Source organism: Artibeus jamaicensis, unplaced genomic scaffold, assembly GCF_021234435.1.
Source record: "Artibeus jamaicensis isolate MK-2021 breed Jamaican fruit bat unplaced genomic scaffold, CSHL_Jam_final scaffold_537, whole genome shotgun sequence".
Taxonomy (NCBI): Eukaryota; Metazoa; Chordata; class Mammalia; order Chiroptera; family Phyllostomidae; genus Artibeus; species Artibeus jamaicensis.
In genome coordinates, this window is record NW_026522047.1 from 35076585 (window position 1) to 35091344 (window position 14760).

General features: G+C 42.5%; 1 protein-coding gene across 1 annotated transcript; it reads left to right on the plus strand.

The window, feature by feature from the left end:
- The first annotated feature begins 3400 nt into the window (after window positions 1–3400).
- Window positions 3401–6354, plus strand: LOC119048221 (polyadenylate-binding protein 1-like). Its single transcript, XM_037143774.2, has 2 exons — window positions 3401–4079; window positions 4266–6354. Exon 2 carries the CDS (start codon window positions 4275–4277, stop codon window positions 6159–6161), a length of 1887 nt encoding a protein of 628 aa, XP_036999669.2. The 5' UTR covers window positions 3401–4079; window positions 4266–4274; the 3' UTR covers window positions 6162–6354.
- The last annotated feature ends 8406 nt before the right edge of the window (window positions 6355–14760 follow it).

A 14760-nucleotide genomic window follows, 5' to 3' on the forward strand; every position in this document is an offset into this window, starting at 1 on the left:
AATCTTCCAAAGTTTGAGTCCTTCCACATCTGAGGATCTGGAGTCTCGCCACAATCCAAAGACACAAGGCAGGCAGAAAAGGATACCACTGACCCTGTATTTGGTATCCACATTCTTGTGCCTTTAAGATATATACTTTTTCAATTGACCTATTGAAATATCAGTATTCCTATGAATACATGCACATACTTTTACAATAAAGGTATTCATGATATATGAGGGAAGATGGGTTCTCCTACAGTATAAAACATAAAATAACATAAAGCAATGGTTTCTGCTCTAGGGGTATGTGCTTTCAATTTAAAGCCTGTTTAAAGGCATGTACAGAATATGTTTAAGAAGTGATAATATGGTGTTGGTAGCACAACAATGTGAATGAGCCTAATGCCACTGAACTGTACTAAAAATGGTTGATATCCTATGTTTTGCATTGTTTGAATTTTACCACAATTAAACGTTCTAAATAAAAAAAAAGTGATAGTAGGTTAGATGGTAAATAACTGAATGTGGAAGCTAGGGCTATGTTTTTATTCTGATTGGAAAAACCCTAGGAGACAGAATTCATTTCGTCCCTTTTTTTCCGCACACACACCAGAGTGATTTAACTACTTACTTCATCTCATGGGTCTATGGCCCTGATTCCATCTGTCTCTTTTTTTCTGACTCCTTTTCTGACAAAAACTGTTGACTTTCAAAGACAGCTTAAGAGCGGGGAGATATGTGGAGACACACATGCACAGAGCCGCCAGGACACGCACAGATGGTGGGTGTGAGGGGGGTGCTGATGGTGGAGGAGGGTGGGGTGGTGAGGAGCACCAGTTCATTATCATTATTACAATCATGCATAGATGCTGATCTGTGCTAAAATATATGCTTATTACAATGGCTCAAATTGTGGCTCATTTTGATAAGAAAATATCAACCTCAAAATCTAATTTCAGACAACAGTTCACCAAGGAGCATCGTAACAATCATCTGTGCTTCCTATGTACTTATTTTTCGGTCTGACTGCACTAGTTACATTAAACACTCGCTAGCACTCTGTGTAATGTAGCACACCATGTGACCGGAGCAAAGGTAAGTTTCAGGGGCTTAGTGCCAAAAGTGTTTGAAAACACCTACTGTTCATTTGTTCCTTTGCAATGATCTCTGGCTTCAGGGCACTTATGCCACTTGGTCCTGGAACCAAAAAGCTTACTAGGTCTGCACATTTATTCCAGTTTATGTATCATGTAGGACTATGTTGTCATGGCACAGAATCTTAAAGCACGGGCTTCTTTGAAAAATCACCCCTGAAGTTAGAAGCAGTTCTTGAATTACTTAGATTTGGAACTGTTCTTAATTGTGAAGGAATGTTCAGCATTAACATAAATGGCTAGATTTTTTTAAGATTAAAATTTACTTCATTTTTTCTTAGTTTAAAGTGTAATAAATATTTCTGCCTCCCAAAGACAGCCTCTTTTAATACATGTTGTCTTCTAGGCTTTTTTATTCATTTTGACATAACTATAACCATACATTTTAAATTTAAAATCAAACACAAGTTTACCAAAATGTCGTGCATGTAATTTAAAAATCCAAGCAACTGTAACATTATTACTTTAGTTAAGGCCATAATACTGCACAGGGAAGCTTGCTGTTATGAAAGTATTCTTGTGAACACCTTAGTACCTGACATTTTCACCAATTTCAGATTGTTTCTTTTACTTAGAGTATCAGCCAGGGTTCAGCTAGGGAAGCAGAACTAGTAGGAGATACATAGTTAAGACATTCATGGCAAGGAACCGGCTCGCCTGGTTCCGGAGGCCAGCTAGGCAAGGCTGCCATCTGTTGGGAAGACTGCCAGGCAGAGCAATCTGGAGCTCTCGGCGATGGGCTGACAGGGCCGATCCGTTCTGCAAACGGAATTCCTCCCGGGAAGGCTCAGCTGCCTTTCAGTCCTTTTAACTGATTGAATAAGGCCCACAGAGATTACCTAGAATAATCTCTCTTACTCACAGTCAATTGATTGCGGACTTTAATCACATCTGAAAAATGCCTTCACAGCAACACCTCGGGAAGTGTTTGTGAAGAACTGGGAGCTGCGGCTTAGCCAGGCTGACACATCAAAAGATCCTCAGGGTTACATGTTCAGAAGTAGACTTACTGAGTCAAAGAGAATAAAAAACTTTAAGAATCCTATACATAGATTCCAATTCCTTTTCCTACAGGTCACAGCAGTCTTCCGTGCTTTCCCAGTTTATCCTGGCCTTTCTTTGGGTTAGGCGCCAGACTGCCTACCCTACCAGACTCTGTGTCAACAATAGTTCAGAGTGCCCCTAAAATAAGCAAGTACTGTACTAGTGACTCAAGGTAAGCACATGTCCCAGAAGTAAGCTTTTAAGGGCCTTGCTGTCCCAGGAAGCTTGGTCTGCCTTCTCCAATCCAACATCTAGCCCCCACTGTATGAGCCTCAGCGAGTAACTGCCCAGATCTATTTATAAGTGGGGGTATTAATTTCTATTTACTATTTACTCTTTATAGGAAATGTGTTAGACATTTGGCAGGGGTGAGATAGAGGTATTAACTCTGTCCTCAAAAAGTCTAAAGTTAATGCAGTAATTTTAAAGTAAATATTTGATGTTATATTCGTGTTAAAGTTCATGTGTATCTATTTCTCCAGCAAGCAAGGCTAAATCATGTCTTTAAAATCCTCATAACTACATAAATGGCAGACCTTTGTGAAATTCCTTGTTGTTCCAGTAGATCCGGGTGGAAGTCCCACCTTATTACACCTTAAGAAACTTGATCGTTAGGCAGAGGTTACTGGAGTGATTAATTTGGATGGATTTGGTGACAGGATTTTTTGTCATTGTTGAATTCTTTTGTGTGTTTTTCTTTTCTTTTATTTTTAAAGATTTTATTCTTTAGAGAGAAGGGAAGGGAGGGGGAAAGAGAGGGAGAGAAATACCATGTGCCAGACAAACATCTATGGGTTGCCTCTCCCAAGCCCCCAAGCCCCCAGCAGGGACCTGGCTGCAACCCAACATGCAAGGTTCTGGGTGAGGCCCAACCCACTGAACTGTACCAGTCAGGGCTGTATTTCTTTCTCCAGTTGCATTCTTAGTTCTACTTATGTACTAGTTCTTGAAACCTGAACACATAACTTAATCTCCCTAAGCCGCCTTCTTCTCACTTATAAAATGGAGATCAAACTCTCTTGTGTGAAGATTAAATGAGCCAACACATGTAAGAACTAAGGTTTACAGTTGACACGTGATGTGTATGTACGAGTATTTGTCTGAGTATTTCCCCCTCCATTTTTTTTTTTTTTTTTTGCTTTCTTTCTGTCCCCCGGTCATTACCGCAACTTTGAAATAATTTGGGGGCAGGGCAGGATAGGAACAAGCTACAGAAATTCTTTGACAAGTGTAATAAGGGAAACTGAGGCAGAATAATTAACCAAGGCCAAACAACTTGAGCAATTTAGAATCAGTTAATGAATCACAAAGTTCTCCCCCTTTCCTCCAACCCTCCCAACAGAGCCGCTTAGGTCTCGGTTTCTCTTCAATGACGTTCTTGCTGACGTTCTTTAAAAATGAAACTAATCTCTTGATAACATTCTTGAGAAATGAAACTAACCAGCCTTCACCCAGGGCGGTGAGTGCTTAGAGTGCGGAGTGTGTGCTCCGGGCTAGGAACACGCGTTTATTATTTCAAAATACGCCCCCCAAACCTTAAAATATCTTTTAACACCTCTCGCAAATTACAAGACATCCGCGTCTCCCCCGCCGGAGACTTATATTTTTTTCTTCCTTTTTATAAAATAACCCGGTGAAGCAGCCGAGACCGACCCAACCGCGGCCCTCGCAGCAGCTGCCAAAAGGAAGCGACCGAGCGACCGAGCGACCGAGCGACCGAGCGACCGAGCGACCGAGCGACCGAGCGACCGAGGCCTCATCGCTGCGCAGACGGACACCGGCACCCTCGCTCCCCAGCCAGACACCGAGGCCGTCTCACTCCCGGGCACCCTCGCTCCCAGCGGTAGCCCACAGCCAGCGACTAGCGGCGGCGGATCGACCCAGCTCTGCGGCTGTGGAGTAAGTAGCTTTCTCTCCCGGTTGATTAGTGTCCCGCTTGCCCCAGTTCCCCCAGCCGACTCTGCTCCTTTCCTCCCCCACCCCTCTGCCCCTCCTCCCACCCTCCCTTCCCCTTCTCCCCAGCCCCCTCTTTCCTTTCCCCACTTTGAGGCCCTGGCCCCGGTCCCCACACTAGCTCTCCTCTAGGGAAAGGTCATGGCCTGCGGCCCTGCAGGCAGCCTGGCTGAGATGAATCCCAGCGCCCCCAGCCGCTCATCTCCCACGCTCTACGTGGGGAACCTACACCCTGACGTGACAGAGGTGATGCTCTACGAGAAGTTCAGCCCCGTGGGACCCATCCTAGCCGTCCGAATCTGTAGGGACAGGGTAACCCGTCGCTCCTTGGGCTACGCTTACGTGTGCTTCCAGCAGCCAGCGGACGCGGAGCGCGCTTTGGAGACCATGAATTTTGATATTGTGAAGGGCAAACCACTTCGCATCATGTTGTGCCGGCAAGATCCACCGCTTGACAAAAGTGGAGTCGGCAACATATTCATTAAAAATTTGGACAAATCCATTAAAAAAAAAGCACTGTATGATACATTTTTTGCGTTTGGTAACATCCTTTCCTGTAAGGTGGTTTGTGACGAAAATCGTTCCAAGTGTTACGGATTTGTACATTTTGAGACAGAGGAAGCAGCTGAACGATCTATGGAAAAGATGAATGGGATGCTTCTAAATGATCACAAAATATTTGTTGGACGATTCAAGGCTCCTAAAGAAGGAGAAGCAGACCTTGAAGCTAATGCAAAGGAGTTCACCGACGTTTGCATCAAGAATTTTGGAGAAGACATGGATGATGAGCAACTTAAAGATCTCTTTGGAAAGTTTGGACCTGTCTTGAATGTGAAAGTAATGGCGGATGAAAGTGGAAAATCCAAGGGTTTTGGATTTGTGAGCTTCAGAAGACATGAAGATGCACGGAAAGCTGTGGATGAGATGAATGGAAAGGAACTCAATGGAAAACCAATTTATGTTGGCCAAGCTCAGAAGAAAGTGGAACGGCAGGCAGAACTTAAGCGCCAATTCGAACAGAAGAGGCAAGATAAGATCACCAGATGCCAGGCTGTTAACCTTTATGTGGCAAATCTTGATGATCATATTGATGATGAACTTCTCCGGAAAGAGTTCTCTCCATTTGGTACTATCACTAGTGCCAAGGTTATGATGAAGGGTGGTCGCAGCAAAGGGTTTGGTTTTGTATGTTTCTCCTCAGCAAAGGAAGCCAGTAAAGCAGCTACAGAAATGAATGGAAGAATTGTGGCTACCAAGCCATGGTCTGTAGCTTTAGCTCGGTGCAAAGAAAAGTGCCAGGCTCACCTCACTAAGAAGTGTGTGCAGAGACTGACCAGTGCGACAGCTATGCTCACCCCCCAAATCAACCCCTACCAGCTGGCAGCTGACCCACTGACTCAGAACCCTGCTCCATACTACCCTCCTAGCCAAACCGCTCAGCGAAGACCGAGTCCTCGCTGGACTGCTCAGGGTGCCAGACCTCGTCCATTTCCAAACATGCCCAGTGCTCTCCGCCCAGCTGCTCCTAGACCACCACTTAGTACTATGAGACAAGCTTCTTCACAGGTTCCACGAGTCATGTTCACACAGTGTACTGCTAATACAGCAACAAAGACAGTGGGTTCACATCCTGCAGCTGCTGCTACTTCTCCTGTCTGCATTGTTCCACAGTATAAATATGCCACAGGAGTTCGCAATCCTCAACCTCTTAATGCACAGCTACGAGTTACCATGCTGCAGCTTGCTGTTCACAAACAAGGTCTGGAGACTCTGACTTCCACGTTGCCATCTGCCTCTCCTCAAGAGCAAAAGCAAATGTTAGGTGAGCGGCTCTTTTCTTTAATTCAAGCCGTGCAGCCTACCCTTGCTGGTAAAATCACTGGCATGTTGTTGGAAATCAATAATTCAGAACTTCTTCGTATGCTTGAGTCTCCAGAGTTTCTCCTCTCTAAAGTTGATGAAGCTGTAGCTGTACTACAAGCCCACAAACTACAAGCCCCATTAAGAGGCTGTCCAGGAAGGAGTTAACAGTGCCACTGGTGTACCATCTCCAGGGCCCCTTTTTTTCTGACTTCCCAATGGGCTCGCTTCTTTCACAGTGACTTCTATTTCTTGGAGAGCCAAAGCAGCCCCACCTAGGCTGTCTCATGTTCCTTCTTCTGCCTTAAGCCCTTCCTTTGTTTCACTGGCCTCGTCTTTAATAAACATACTGTCAAAATCACCTGGACTCGTGTTGTGCAGTCTTTCCTGCATGAACTCAAGAACCCACACGCTACTGGAAGGACCAAAGCAGACTCGTTCTGGGTCCAGACCCCGTTCGGTAGCAGGGACAGGACAGAAAGTGGAACTGGCTTGAAATTATTCTTTTATTTCTTCAGAGCCTCAAACCTATGGAGGCTTTAGGTTTCTAAGTAAGGAGGAATGGGAGGTGTGTACTTCGAAGACAGAGATAGAGTGCCTGAGAAAAACACAAAGGGACAAATGCTCCTCCCGAGTGCACAGAGGATCTCAAAAGCTGAGGGAAAAGAGGGGGCTGGTGCATCCTGAGAACAGAGGTGTTTACCTGCTTAGTGGCAGGGCCTGAAAAGCTGGGACTCCCAAGAGGGCAGTTACCACAGCGCATCCAGCAGGAGCACCTTAGAAAGTGTCACAGTAGATTCCCAAGAAGGTGTAGAAGCCCCCAAAATCTGCCAAAGGTGAAGGAGCCATCCAGAGCCCTATGGGGTTCAGGGATGGATAGCTGTGGTAAATGCAGGGGTGGATGCAGTTGTCCGGAAGCCCGTGATATCACTTTGTGTGACTCAGAACCAAAGCAGGAGCTCTGGGTGGGGCAGGGACAGACTTTCACAACACTGATAAGCTTCAGCATAGCCCAATGGTGGGGGGGGGCTTGGAAATTGAAGTTAGATTGATTTAAAAAAATGAAGTGAAGTACAACCTAACTAGTAAACAAAGATTCGCACCCCAGACACACTCAAAACATGCCTTTAATATGAAGATTTAGCTATTTTGATATGGAAAAGAGTAGAAAAAGACACATTCTCTGGCTGGTATTTCTTAATACTTCCTTTATCAGTTAGTGATACCCAATTTCAAGAATTTTGCATCTTTCCTTTCCGCTGGTATTTGCCTCCAAACATGGTAAAAATCCTTCTTAACCTCCAACAACAACCACCAATTTCTCTTGACCCAACCATTTATCAAGTTCCTATATCCTTCCTTTCTTTATTATCACATTTGTGTTTTTGTTTACTCATTTCTTTTTTTTGTTTCCCTCCTTAAAATTGTCTTAATTAAATGTATTGGGGAGACATTGGTTCACATTTCTTCTTTTTCTTTTTAAAGATTTTATTTATTTACTTTTAGAGAGAGTGGAAGGGAGGGAGAAAGAGGGAAACGTTGATGTACGAGAGAAATATCCATCAGTTGCCTCACACACGCCCCCAACTTGGGGGACCTGGCCCACAACCCAGGCATGTGCCCTGACTAGGAATCCAACTGGCGACCCTTTGGTTCACAGCCCACACTCAGTCCACTGAGCCACAGCAACCAGGGCTGGTTCACGATTATTAAGAGTGTGGTCACACTTGATGTGCCCACTTTCTTAACTCCCATGCACTGCCCAACTGATTACAGTTTGGCTTTTTTTCTCTTCAGTGAGGAAGTAGTAAAAGTATGCCAAATCCCAACTTTTTTTGTCCTGCAACTTCTATAACCCCTGACTATCATTTAACCCTGTGTGTCAGCCCTTTGCCAAAAACACTTGCTGCCTGTAAGGCCATCTGGTGACTAGCACTGCACCGAGCCATCCCTCGTTCTCCCACTTTCTACTCCATTAGGAAGCTCTCATTTCTACCACAATTAGAATACTCAATAACCCCTAATTGATTTTCTTGTTGGTACTCGATTCCTCTACTCTAGTGATATCTCACACTGTAAACTGAAGCCAATGATATGCACATCTCTCCCACAAATTTCTCTGTTGTCTCCCATACTGCCTCTGCACTCTCTCAGGATGAAATGGGAACATCTTATATCAGAGTGTCTCACAGGGGGATCCCTGCATCAGCAGAATTAAAACTTCAGCACTCCTGGGAACTTGTTACCAAAGCGGAGTCTTGGGGCCCCAGGGAGACCTACTGAAAGCAACACTGTGTGGCCAGGTGATCTTGATTGCCCCGAGCCCTCCGGGTGATTCCGATTCCTGTTAAACTGGATCGACCACTTCCTCACTGGCTGGAAGACTCTTTTTGTTCTGGCCGCTACCAGACTTTGCAGCCTCTCCTGTGTTTGAGTCCCTCATGAGTCTGATGCTCTTTCCTCCTGGAGCCTCTCCTACAAAGGCACTGTTCTTTCCCAGGGTGTGGAATACCCCATTTGCGTTTTTCCTTTCTTTTTTGGCAAATTGATGTTATTTCTTCAATACCCACCTCAAGTGCTTTGAGAACTCTAAGCTCCCTTGAGGAACACTCCTGCCCCGCCCTCCACAGCACTTTGTTCACAGCGCGGTGACAGCATTTACCGTGTTAAGCTTTCATTGGCTTCTCCATACAATGTTTTCCTCTGAAGACTGTGAATTGCCTAAGCACAGTGGACTGTGCTTTGTTCTTCTGTGTCCCCCTAGTGGCCTAGTTGACTGTCGCTCTCTCTTTTTCCTTTTGTTCTCTCTTTACACACAGGATTTAAGGCAGTTGAAAAATGTTTATGAAATGAAATATTTCTATTCAGCACCGTAATGGCAATCAAAAAGCTTGGCAACTATGATAACCTTGTAAAGGTCTTAATCACATAGCACAGTAATCAGTTTCTCATTGCTCTTTGGTCCATCTGCACCCATAAAACGACAGATTATTTGAGAAGCAGGTTGATTCCTCTCATGCTCTTACCATATGGTTTTCTATTCTTACCTAATCTACATGCCTCACTAGGCCCCTTTAGTGCAACTTCTCATGTGACCCCAAGATTCTGACAATAAATATTATTTCCCAGGTGATTTTTATCTACTGTTCAAAAATCCTTTTTTTTTATTTAAAAAAAAGAGCAGATAGTTCAATGTGTGCGCGCGCCCTCTCTCTCTTTCTCTCTGGAAAAAAAAATCTGATTTCTATCCTCAGGGGAAGGCACATTGTGTGGGGGAAGGGAAGGAAACTCCGTCGTTACCACGGCAGGGTTTGGACTCTGTTTTATGGCCTCTTTTACTAAAGGATAACCCTCGCCCTTTTCTTGGATTTGATTTCATCATGATGGTTGTTTAGAAGGAGGAGGAGAGGGAGGGGGAGGAGGAAGAGGGGGTGGAGGAAGTGGAAGAAGAAAAAACTTTACTCTAGAAAGCTTCTCATAATCTTGTTTGCAAGAAATGTCAGGGTCATCTGAATGGCTAAGGTGTTGTTAGGTGGCCTGCAGAATAATTGAGAAAGTACGGTTTCTCCTGTCAAGGATCTTACTATGTTAATAACCACAATCTCCCTATGAGGGAGACTTATTGGCAAGTGTTCACTGATAAGAAGCCTGGATTTAATTTACTCATGTGAAAATATGTGTATGTGTATATGTGTATATATATATGTATATATATATATATATATATATACACATACAGACATATATATTAGTTTACCCAAGATGACAGCTGCTGTTTGCTACTTGTAGATAAGCTGGGGGTAGTTTTGTTATTACTAATGACTCACTACAAGTGTCTTCACTTTCCTATACCTTAGGGTTAAACTATTTAGTAAATAACTTCACCAAAGCACCAAGTTTAACTCAATCATTTAAAAACTTAATACAGTTTCAACTGTATTAAGTTGGTAATTGTACTTTCACAGACAGAATCATGTGCTTTTTTTCAGAGAAATGAAATTAAAGTCAAAATAGATTAATTACCAATAAAGCAGGTTGAAAACTTTTTGATTAATATCTAACAAAAAATCAACTAATAATTTTAATTGGACTTTTTATCTTATTACCAAGTATTCGGTATTCCTTGATTACTTCCACAGATTTATTTTATACGATGCGTAAAAACCACATTGGCAAAGCCAGAAGGAGAGCAACTTCTTAAATGTAATTTTCATTGTCATTGGAAGTGACAGATTTTTGACAAAACTCAGTATTCACTCTGAACTATTATAGCAGTTTATTTTCCAATAGCATGTAATTCCAACTCGACACAATGGTTAATGTGGGGATTTAGTTCATGAGCTAACTCTCGAAAACCCTTAACTGCTCAATTTACTTCATGTGGGGGAAACTTAAGGTCAACCTGTAGCAGTTTCTTATAGAAAAGAAACAGAATTGTTGCAATACTTTGAACTCTAGATAAGTGAAAGAGGAAAAGTTGATGTGTTTCTGACATTCCATTTCAAGATAATAACAACAGATCTATTCTTAAAGAAATACATAAAACTAAAGCCGTTTGAGCCATAGCATCTAGGAAGAGGCTACATTTGGAGACCAGTTGCTTGAGGTGCTGATGTGTTGTCCATATGCCCCAATTTGCTGTAATGGGCCACTGAGGTCATATAATACACTTATCTCCCTGCAGGCTTTGAAGAGCCGTCTTGTCCTCTGTGTCAAGGGCAGACAGAACCCCATCCTGCAACAGGACTCTTCACTTGAACTCCTTAGCCTCTCCCAATGACCAGAAGTTGTTAGCCAGCTATCATAAATTTGTCTTCTCTGAATATTTGCTCCAAATGTTTGCCTCTTTGGTTGGTATATCTATTATTATTCTAAAGCCAGAGAATTATCAGCTTCATTCTGTACCTGTAAAATGATCTGTGTAGAAAGGAAAGCGTGTAGCAGTTTGGCCCCTGTTGGAGATGCCCTGGGAAAGAGAATTTAGCCTTATATCAGATTGTCTTTTCCAGCATTGAAAAGAGTTAATTAAACCCCATGATACACAGAAATCAATAGCAGGATCTTGCTCTCCTTGGTTACTTCCCAGTTGTCCTCGCAGAAGGGTGCATTCCCTGAACTCCTGGGGGAGTGATGGCGGAGCCTCTCAGAAAGGCAGTGATATTTGCAGGGTGCATCTGCCCCTGGCGATGTGAGATGTGTGTGAATGGTTTCCTCAACAGCCTTGCTGTTTTCACCGCTCGTGCTGCAGCCTTTGTAACTGAGTCCAGAAAAATAGGTGAAGAATGAGAGAGTTCCTTTTGTTCTTGTTTGCTAGAAATGCCACGGCACATCTGAATGGCCGAGGAGCTGAGTGTCCAGGGGAATGATGGAGAAAGCCCATTCCTCCTCTGAAGGAACTTAATAACCACAGTCTTCCTGTGAGGGAGACTTACGAGCAAGTGCTCACTGATAAGGAGCCAGAGTTAAAATGCAAGAACGTGGCTGCAATTAAAAATGATAAATTAGTGAGAGTGGGAAAAAATAAGATCCAGATATTAGGTCTTTCTGTTTTGCCTCTTGTTATAGGAAAGAAGTGCCTCAGAGAAGTACCCATTCCTCTCCTGCATTGACTGGTCAGAAATTCTGGGAGGATGCTGATTGACTTCCAACTAATTCTTCTCACTGTTTCAGGGCTGATAAGGCCGTTGGCTTAAGCGAATGAAAAAGTATGTGTATATCTAGCACTTAACACCAGTTCATTTACCTTGTGGCTTTACCTTGTTCATTTATTCACTCAACACATCTTTATTAGTCATCAGGTATGTTCTGGGTGCTCTGGCTGGCACCAGGGATACTATTTCTAGAAAACCTGAGTGTCATTTTCATGATCAGAAAGATGAACTAGACAGCTCACTTTATTTCTATGGGCTACATGTCAAGGAAATCATTGTTAAAATAATAATTCAACCAATGCAGATGGTTTTTGTGGCTATGAAAGTGTATACCAGAGTATTAGAGAAAAGCTCTTACTAACTAATGAGTCATTCTTTGGGAATAGGTTGATGAAACTTTATGTGCCAACACAAGAAACATCCAAACTTGTGGAGAATTTTTATTACTTTATCTGAGCCAAACTGAGAAACATATAGCAGGCAGCAAGGTCTCAAATGCTTAGGCAAATAATAATCTCACAGCTTCTTGTAGGCATTTGAAATTAAGGAGGGTACACAAGAAAGATCACATGGAGGTGAGGGAAAGCAAGTCAGGAATTGGGGTGCAGGATGGTTAACAAGATTATGTGCTCTCTTGAGGGTGGTCACTTCAAAGGCGTGTTAACCTAAATGCACAGAAACAATGAACAGGGCATATCTTACTTAAGGCAAAGATAAAACTTTTACCAAAAAGTTACATGACACACAGTTACATGCTAAGGGCATGACTCCCACAATGCCCAGTTAGGAATTCGTGATCAGATCACCTGTGAGGCTATTTTCCATAGAACCCCCTTTTCCATTCCCAGTGAAATATGAATGCAGGATTGTCAGACATCCTCTGTTTGGAGCTTGATGCTAATAACCGTGATTCAAGACCAACTCACTCAGATTCATTAGATAAAACTATAAAGAAAAACTGAGAAACTGCTTTCATTAATTTCATTAATATAGGATTGAGGGGAGTGTGTGAGAAAAAATAGATTTATACTTATTCATTCACAATTCCACAATTTAAAAAAAAATAACAATTAATTGTGCTAGGAGATTACAGTCCAGTAGAGGAAGATGTCTAAATCAGTAAGTATACTGTAATGTATAAATTCTGAAATAGAAAGTTTAAAGGCCATATGGGGACATAAAAGAAATGATAAAAGCCAAAGAATGTTCTTGCTAACTAATGATGTAACATTTTTACTATTCTGTTAAACACTCCCTCTTCTTTCCCTTTTCCAAAACAAGACAAAGAGAGAGACAGAGAGAAAGGAAAGTTTAAAGAAAAAAAGCACCAGGCACCACCAAGAGATGGTTAGTTATTTATAGCTGTGATCTTAAACCTGGTTTTCTTTTCTTTTTCTTTCTTTATTGCTTTTCTTCATTTTCTTTTTAAAACCCTGTTTAACTGAATGGCTTTACTTCACTAACACCTTAGAAAGGCAGATGGGGGGAGGGGCTACAAGAGCCTTTAGTCTGGAAGACAGAGGACCAAAATGCAAGGCCTTGGGAAAAAGAAGTCCTGGGAAAGCCCTAAACAACACTAAGGGGAAAGTTGAATTTTCTGATCCATGCGGATGAAACTGCATTTCACAGCATTCTACTAATGGTTAATCCTGAAGGGTTATTTATTTCCTTTGAATTCTGTTTCCTGATTTAAGGATGTCTACAATGCCATCTTTATGCTAAGATTTATATAAGGTGGTTTTATTCTCTTATTCACGTAAGGATAAAAGGAGCGTAAAGAAAGTTTTTATTAAACCCAAATGTGTTTATTAAATACGGTGACTGGTTATTAACTTGGGGATAGAAGAGAAGTTCATTAATCAGTGTTGGTCTTGGAAGAACTTATCGTCTTGTCATGCAGAAAAGACTCACAAGAATACAAGACAGTAATGAACTCAAGTTTTGAATGTGTGTGTTACTGATGTTCAAAAAATTGTGTTGATCGTTGATTGCCATAAAGAGTCTGTAAAACGTGTGAGTAGAAATCAGTAGAACTAAATATTTTGATAGGCTTCACCCCTTCTTTCCAGAGTCATGGAGAAGTCCCCCCCCCATTTTATTGCCTTAGTGCCCTCCTCTCTAAAGTGGGGTATAAAGATGCCCTGCTTGTTTGTGATGGGGATTAGGTCTTGCTACCCCCAATATGCGACTCTGGCATCTTGATTGTTTTGAGCTGAAGGCAATTGAGGAACAGCAAGTGCAAGAAGAGCCACTTTCCCTACCTTTTCTACCCAGAAGCAGGACATCAACTTCTTCCTCTCCTGTACGAAGGTGAGGAGAGCAGCCCTTGTCACTGGAGAGGGAGGGCCAGCACCAAGACCAGTCCACGTAAACAAGCCTTACTAAGGGGTAACCTTCATCTGCCATTAGATTTCTTCATGTATTTTCTAGTCACTTTCACATAATTTATCAGCCTTAGAAGCCCAAACTTAGTTTCCTTCATCGAGTCCTTCACAGTTTATTGGCCCTTGTTAAAATGGTATATAAGCCCATGAGTTTAACCACTTCTTTGGGGTTTTTTACTTCTTTTCTGTTAAGTCCCCTGTGAATGTAAAAACTGTATCCCTTTTTTCTTAATCTGTCTTTTGTTAGTGTAATTAACATGATTCCAGTCACTGAGGCTAAGAGGGTAAAGCAAAAAATTTCCCTCCCCAACACTTGCTGAAGATTACATGATGTACTCATACACCTGTGAGCAGTTATTTGCTTTGTCCCACTGATTTTCCACATGACCACATGAGATTTGTCTCATTCAAATACAGACATAATATAATAACAGATAGAAAATATTATCCTAACATTGGGTCCAGAAGTCTTCTCTGTGAGCTATTTCTGCTCTGAAAACATGTTAATGAATGCTCGGAGTGTATCAGCTAGTGACTTCAGAGGAAAGGGAAGCTGCTAGGCATGAGGTAAGGGAAGGAACGTGTTACTCTTGGTTGCTACCGAGAAGGACAGAGCCCAGAAGAGTGGACTAGGGGTGGGAGGAGAAGAGGAAAGACATGCCAGCTAAACAAAAAAGCAGGTGCTGCAGAGAGAAAGAGCCAGGAGAGGAACTTCTGGAGGTGACTGGTAAA

Bases quoted from the DNA above. Each gene is read 5' to 3' on its own strand.
- LOC119048221 (XM_037143774.2), top strand. From the start codon at position 4,275: ATGGCCTGCGGCCCTGCAGGCAGCCTGGCTGAGATGAATCCCAGCGCC.